Source organism: Oncorhynchus gorbuscha, linkage group LG03 (assembly GCF_021184085.1).
Source record: "Oncorhynchus gorbuscha isolate QuinsamMale2020 ecotype Even-year linkage group LG03, OgorEven_v1.0, whole genome shotgun sequence".
NCBI classification, from domain to species: domain Eukaryota; kingdom Metazoa; phylum Chordata; class Actinopteri; order Salmoniformes; family Salmonidae; genus Oncorhynchus; species Oncorhynchus gorbuscha.
In genome coordinates, this window is record NC_060175.1 from 101820826 (window position 1) to 101828325 (window position 7500).

A 7500-nucleotide genomic window follows, 5' to 3' on the forward strand; every position below is an offset into this window, starting at 1 on the left:
GCAGAGTCCCGCCCCCTCTCACGCAGAGTCCCGCCCCCTCTCACGCAGAGTCCCGCCCCCTCTCACGCAGAGTCCCGCCCCCTCTCACGCAGAGTCCCGCCCCCTCTCACGCAGAGTCCCGCCCCCTCTCACGCAGAGTCCCGCCCCCTCTCACGCAGAGTCCCGCCCCCTCTCACAAAGCTAGAGCTGCTGCTGTCTACTCTGCCTATCATCCTGTAACTGTCTCTCTCTCTGTTTCAGATTGTGTATATATGGAGAGCCGCAGGCCCAACACTCCCTACTTCATATGTAGCATTCAGGATTTTAAACTGGTGAGTACTAGCCTTTTCCTTCCTCTGTCCCCGAGCAGGGCTCTAACCCTGTCCCTATAACCCTGGCCCCGAGCAGGGCTCTAACCCTGTCCCTATAACCCTGGCCCCTGAGCAGGGCTCTAACCCTGTCCCTATAACCCTGGCCCCTGAGCAGGGCTCTAACCCTGTCCCTATAACCCTGGCCCCTGAGCAGGGCTCTAACCCTGTCCCTATAACCCTGGCCCTGAGCAGGGCTCTAACCCTGTCCCTATAACCCTGGCCCTGAGCAGGGATCTAACCCTGGCCCTATAACCCTGGCCCTGAGCAGGGATCTAACCCTGGCCCTATAACCCTGGCCCCTGAGCAGGGCTCTAACCCTGTCCCTATAACCCTCTAAACCTGTCCCTATAACCCTGGCCCCTGAGCAGGGCTCTAACCCTGGCCCTATAACCCTGGCCCCTGAGCAGGGCTCTATCCCTGTCCCTATAACCCTGGCCCCTGAGCAGGGCTCTATCCCTGTCCCTATAACCCTGGCCCCTGACTGAGCAGGGCTCTAACCCTGTCCCTATAACCCTGGCCCCTGAGCAGGGCTCTATCCCTGTCCCTATAACCCTGGCCCCTGACTGAGCAGGGCTCTAACCCTGTCCCTATAACCCTGGCCCCTGAGCAGGGCTCTATCCCTGTCCCTATAACCCTGGCCCCTGAGCAGGGCTCTATCCCTGTCCCTATAACCCTGGCCCCTGAGCAGGGCTCTATCCCTGTCCCTATAACCCTGGCCCCTGAGCAGGGCTCTAACCCTGGCCCTATAACCCTGGCCCCTGAGCAGGGCTCTATCCCTGTCCCTATAACCCTGGCCCCTGAGCAGGGCTCTATCCCTGTCCCTATAACCCTGGCCCCTGAGCAGGGCTCTATCCCTGTCCCTATAACCCTGGCCCCTGAGCAGGGCTCTATCCCTGTCCCTATAACCCTGGCCCCTGAGCAGGGCTCTATCACTAACCCTCAGTCACCCCTAGCCTGCTCTTAACTGCAGGCCCCACCACTGTTGTTGGAATGCCTGGTGGTAAAGGCCCTTCAAACAGCTCTTTGATGTGGGTGTTATTATCATTCGTATGTTTTGGGGGAAATGCAGACGGCCTCTTTTCTGTGTTTTATGGAAGGCAGATGGTGAGTTAAGCATGTGGATGTAGAGTCATCTGTCACCGTGCAGACTGAAGTCGAACAGGGGACATCTGACTCCCTGTATATCAACCGTTGGTTCTTACCCATGCGTTCCTAGTGGTTATTTCCTGCGCTGTCCTTGGTTGGTATACCGTAAATACGGAAAAACGCCACAGGATGTTTTTTTTTAATACCGTCAAAACTATTTCTTTGATGTTTTTCAATAAATGTAAATATTTGCAGCTACTTTTTAAGTTAAAACCTGCAGTCAACTTGTGCAATACGTCAGGAGATGAAGACGATGGCGTTGTACATTTCACCTTGTTTCACATCATGAAGCTTGCCGTAGTGCCCCAGAACAGTTGAACAGTTCTGTGTTTGTTTGTAAATAGCACAACGGGAGACGGTGGGAGTTGGTGAGTCCGTAGCGTTGTAGTTCTATCAGCTGGTGAGTCCGTAGCGTTGTAGTTCTATCAGCTGGTGAGTCCGTAGCGTTGTAGTTCTATCAGCTGGTGAGTCCGTAGCGTTGTAGTTCTATCAGCTGGTGAGTCCGTGTAGTTCTATCAGCTGGTGAGTCCGTAGCGTTGCAGTTCTATCAGCTGGTGAGTCCGTAGCGTTGTAGTTCTATCAGCTGGTGAGTCCGTAGCGTTGTAGTTCCATCAGCTGGTGAGTCCGTAGTTCGTTGGTGAGTTCTTGTATTCTATCGGCTGGTGAGTCCGTAGCGTTGTAGTTCTATCAGCTGGTGAGTCCGTAGCGTTGTAGTTCTATCAGCTGGTGAGTCCGTAGCGTTGTAGTTCTATCGGCTGGTGAGTCCGTAGCGTTGTAGTTCTATCGGCTGGTGAGTCCGTAGCGTTGTAGTTCTATCGGCTGGTGAGTCCGTAGCGTTGTAGTTCTATCGGCTGGTGAGTGAGTCTGTCGTAGTCCGTTTGTAGTTCTATCGGCTGGTGAGTCCGTAGCGTTGTAGTTCTATCGGCTGGTGAGTCCGTAGTTCTATCGTTGAGTCCGTAGTTCTCATGGTGAGTCCGGCTGGTTCTATCGGAGTGAGTCCGTAGCGTTGTAGTTCTATCCGGCGTTGGTTCTATCGGCTGGTGAGTCCGTAGCGTTGTAGTTCTAGTCCGGTTCTGGTGAGTCCGTTGTAGTTCTATCGGCTGGTGAGCGTTGTAGTTCTATCGGCTGGTGAGTCCGTAGCGTTGTAGTTCCATCGGCTGGTGAGTCCGTAGCGTTGTAGTTCTATCGGCTGGTGAGTCCGTAGCGTTGTAGTTCCATCAGCTGGTGAGTCCGTAGCGTTGTAGTTCTATCAGGGAGTCTCTGTTGTCCGGTGTACATGAGGTGAAGTTCACTAGTATTCAATCAGCCATCTTATAGTGGCTTTCTGCCAGAAGTCAAACAGCTCTGGATGTGTTATCTGTACAGCTGCCAGTTTTTTCCTTGTTCTTCCTACTAGCGTTTTTCTATTGGTGAGTCCGTCCTCTGGTCTGTGGGCACATGCTGCTGTTCCTTCAGAAAAACATCACAATTTTGTTCATTTGCACAATTTCTCTCGTTCACTTGCACTTGTAAATGTCCACACTCACTGAAATGGTAGCTACTAGCTATGCTTGTATAACTATGAGCTGGATTTGCCTGTCTTTGCAATGAGTTATATTCGTTTTTAGCTTGTTAGCATTAGCAAACCGCATCTATTTGATTTCGCTATTAGCTTGTGCAGATGTTGTTAGCATTCTGGTAATAGAGGCCCAATGGGCTTTTCTTGTGTTTTTAGCACCCCCTTTTGTGCTATGCCGGTAATACCGTAAATCCCGGGGATGAGAAGGACTGTATGATGATATGAAAATCCGTACAACTTAGAGCTGGACGTCCCCGTCGTTGCAATTAGTTTGACCTTCATTTTAGTTTGTTAGCATTTAGCGGACAGCGTCTATTTAGTCTACAGCTGTACATAGTCTATCGGTAAATAGCCCACCCCATTTTTACCTACCTCATCCCCATACTGTTTTTATTTATTTACTTTTTTGCTCTTTTGCACACCAATATCTCTACCTGTACATGACCATCTGATCATTTATCACTCCAGTGTTAATCTGTAAAATTGTAATTATTCGCCTACCTCCTCATGCCTTTTGCACACAATGTATATAGACTCCCCTTTTTGTCTACTGTGTTATTGACTTGTTAATTGTTTACTCCATGTGTAACTCTGTGTTGTCTGTTCACACTGCTATGCTTTATCTTGGCCAGGTCGCAGTTGCAAATGAGAACTTGTTCTCAACTAGCCTACCTGGTTAAATAAAGGTGAAATAAAAATATATATAAAAAATATTTTATCTTGCTATTAGTTTGTGCTAATTTTGTTAGCATTCTGGTAGAGGCCCAATGGGGTTTTGCTTTTTAAGCCCCCGTGTTCTATGCCAGTAATAGCGTAAATCCCAGGATGAGAGAAGGATGGTATGACGATATGCAAGTCACAATCTATTACATTTCTCTGTCCAATGTCACAACTCGAACGTTGTGGTCATTTATGTTACAGTAGGTACTGGACTTTAATGGTTTAGCAAACAGAGGAAACAGACAGAGAATTCCTGGAGTTATTTTCCTGCGAAGTAGAGTAGTGTGAGGTGTATATGTGGATTGATGTTTCTTTCTCAATTAGACGACCTGGAAAATGTGTTTCTGTGTGAGGAGGCGGCCAATCAAATGATATATCTGATCGTGTCTATTGTTGCTAGCCGATGATCAGAGATTGATTGTGTTGAATATTTTACGGAGACAATTGTCTGAGACTTTAATGGATGTAATGAAGAAGCAATTTAAAACATATTTGATTTTAAGGAGTATGTTTTCACCTCCAAATTGTCTGAATTTCCTTTTTTCGAGATTGTAATTTGCTGCTTCATAAAGAGCTTGCTCCTCAATGGGGACGAGGGAGTATGCTTACTTTGTTTTCCTGGCTCAGCAACAAACACACATATTTTTACGGTGCTGCCTGCACTGCAGGTGCACTGGTTTTGAAAGCTGCAACAGATAATATTTATGGCTGCTCTGTAGTGGGGTTTCTTCTAAGACTGTAGTGGGGTTTCTTCTGAGACTCTGTAGCGGGGTTTCTACTGAGACTCTGTAGCGGGGTTTCTACTAAGACTCTGTAGCAGGGTTTCCACTAAGACTCTGTAGCAGGGTTTCCACTAAGACTCTGTAGCGGGGTTTCCACTAAGACTCTGTAGCGGGGTTTCCACTAAGACTCTGTAGAGGGGTTTCCACTAAGACTCTGTAGCAGGGTTTCCACTAAGACTCTGTAGCAGGGTTTCCACTAAGACTCTGTAGCGGGGTTTCTACTAAGACTCTGTAGCGGGGTTTCTACTGAGACTCTGTAGCAGGGTTTCTACTAAGACTGTAGCGGGGTTTCTACTGAGATTCTGTAGCGGGGTTTCTACTAAGACTCTAGCAGGGCTTCCACTTAGTCCAAATGAAGCACCATTAAGATGTTACTACAACCCCCTCTCATATCTATATTAACATGAGGCGCCTCTGTCTATGAGCTGTGGATGAGGGGCCCGGGAAGGAGGCCCCAGGGGAGGAGGCCGGGTGATGATGGGAGGTCACTGCTGGGGCCACATGGCTCAGGGAGGAAGAAGCAGTGTGTGTGTGTGTGTGTGGGAAGTGTGTGTGTGTGTGTGTGTATCCTTAGCAGCAGTGCTTTAATCAGATTGCAGATAGAGGGAGAGAGATGGCTGAGGACTCACACTAATAACACAGTGTTTGAGTCTCATCTACAGCTTGATGAAGTGTGCTTCCAGAGGTCTCTGTCTAACAGAAATATGCCAAATTGTCCAGGGAGAGAGAGACAACAGGTTACATCAGCCTCTTTCTTTTCCCTCTCGCCCTCTGCCTAGTCTCTCTGCCTGGTCTCTCGCCCTCTGCCTGGTCTCTCTGCCTGGTCTCTCTGCCTGGTCTCTCTGCCTGGTCTCTCGCCCTCTGCCTGGTCTCTCGCCCTCTCCCTGGTCTCTCGCCCTCTCCCTGTCTCTCGCCCTCTGCCGCGTCTCTCTGCCTGGTCTCTCGCACTCTGCCGCGTCTCTCTGCCTGGTCTCTCGCACTCTGCCTGGTCTCTCGCCCTCTGCCTGGTCTCTCGCCCTCTCCCTGTCTCTCTGCCTGGTCTCTCGCCCTCTGCCTGGTCTCTCTGCCTGGTCTCTCGCCCTCTGCCTGGTCTCTCTGCCTGGTCTCTCTGCCTGGTCTCTCTGCCTGGTCTCTCGCCCTCTGCCTGGTCTCTCGCCCTCTGCCTGGTCTCTCGCCCTCTCCCTGTCTCTCTCCCTGTCTCTCTGCCTGGTCTCTCTGCCTGGTCTCTCGCCCTCTGCCTGGTCTCTCTGCCTGGTCTCTCTGCCTGGTCTCTCTGCCTGGTCTCTCTGCCTGGTCTCTCGCCCTCTGCCTGGTCTCCATGTCTGGTCTCTCTGTCTGGTCTCTCGCCCTCTGCCTGGTCTCCATGTCTGGTCTCTCTGTCTGGTCTCTCGCCCTCTGCCTGGTCTCTCTGCCTGGTCTCTCGCCCTCTGCCTGGTCTCTCTGCCTGGTCTCTCTGCCTGGTCTCTCGCCCTCTGCCTGGTCTCTCGCCCTCTGCCTGGTCTCTCGCCCTCTGCCTGGTCTCTCGCCCTCTCCCTGTCTCTCTCCCTGTCTCTCTGCCTGGTCTCTCTGCCTGGTCTCTCGCCCTCTGCCTGGTCTCTCTGCCTGGTCTCTCTGCCTGGTCTCTCTGCCTGGTCTCTCGCCCTCTGCCTGGTCTCCATGTCTGGTCTCTCTGCCTGGTCTCTCGCCCTCTGCCTGGTCTCTCTGCCTGGTCTCTCGCCCTCTGCCTGGTCTCTCGCCCTCTGCCTGGTCTCTCTGCCTGGTCTCTCGCCCTCTGCCTGGTCTCTCGCCCTCTGCCTGGTCTCTCTGCCTGGTCTCTCGCCCTCTGCCTGGTCTCTCTGCCTGGTCTCTCGCCCTCTGCCTGGTCTCTCTGCCTGGTCTCTCTGCCTGGTCTCTCTGCCTGGTCTCTCGCCCTCTGCCTGGTCTCTCGCCCTCTGCCTGGTCTCTCTGCCTGGTCTCTCGCCCTCTGCCTGGTCTCTCTGCCTGGTCTCTCGCCCTCTACCTGGTCTCTCTGCCTGGTCTCTCGCCCTCTGCCTGGTCTCTCGCCCTCTGCCTGGTCTCTCTGCCTGGTCTCTCGCCCTCTACCTGGTCTCTCTGCCTGGTCTCTCGCCCTCTGCCTGGTCTCTCGCCCTCTGCCTGGTCTCTCTGCCTGGTCTCTCTGCCTGGTCTCTCGCCCTCTGCCTGGTCTCTCTGCCTGGTCTCTCTGCCTGGTCTCTCGCCCTCTGCCTGGTCTCTCTACCTGGTCTCTCTGCCTGGTCTCTCACCCTCTGCCTGGTCTCTCGACATCTGCCTGGTCTCTCTGCCTGGTCTCTCTCTGCCTGGTCTCTCTACCTGGTCTCTCTGCCTGGTCTCTCGCCCTCTGCCTGGTCTCTCTGCCTGGTCTCTCGAGCACTCCTCTCTATTCAAAGGGCTTTATTGGCATGGGAATGTTTTGAAAATAATAGACATTGCAAATGTTATATTGACTATGTACAGTTTTGTCACAATGTGCAAATAGTTGAAGTATGAATTGGAAAATCAATAAACAGATTAATATAGGTTGTATTTACAATGGTGAATCTCTGTCTCCGCTCTCTCGCTCTTTCTTCCATCATCTCTCCTCACTCCTGTAATTAATAAACAGCCATCTGCATGTGTGTGACCAGAGACGCTGTACCAGCTGTCACCTTGTTCTCTATACCCCCTGCTCCAGCAGCTGTCTGAAACGCACTGCATCCTCCGTTAGTCCAGCCAGCCAGCCAGCCCAACTAAAATCAATGAGCAAACAACCTCCGTTAGTCTAACCAGCCAGCCAGCCAGCCAACCAACCAGCCAGCCTACCAACCAACCAGCCAGCCAAACTAAAATCAACGAGCAAACAACCTCCGTTAGTCTAACCAGCCAGCCAGCCAACCAACCAGCCAGCCAGCCAGCCAGCCAGCCAGCCAGCCAGCCAGCCAGCCAGCCA

General features: G+C 52.0%; 1 protein-coding gene across 1 annotated transcript in view; it reads left to right on the forward strand.

Annotated features, from left to right (window-relative positions):
- The window catches only part of LOC124018027 (arginine-glutamic acid dipeptide repeats protein-like), a 276902-nt gene that overhangs the window by 185274 nt on the left and 84128 nt on the right, over positions 1–7500 (forward strand). The window contains exon 3 of the mRNA XM_046333281.1: positions 241–311. Within this exon, the coding sequence (XP_046189237.1) occupies positions 241–311 (71 nt within the window). The remainder of the gene's footprint in view (positions 1–240; positions 312–7500) is intronic.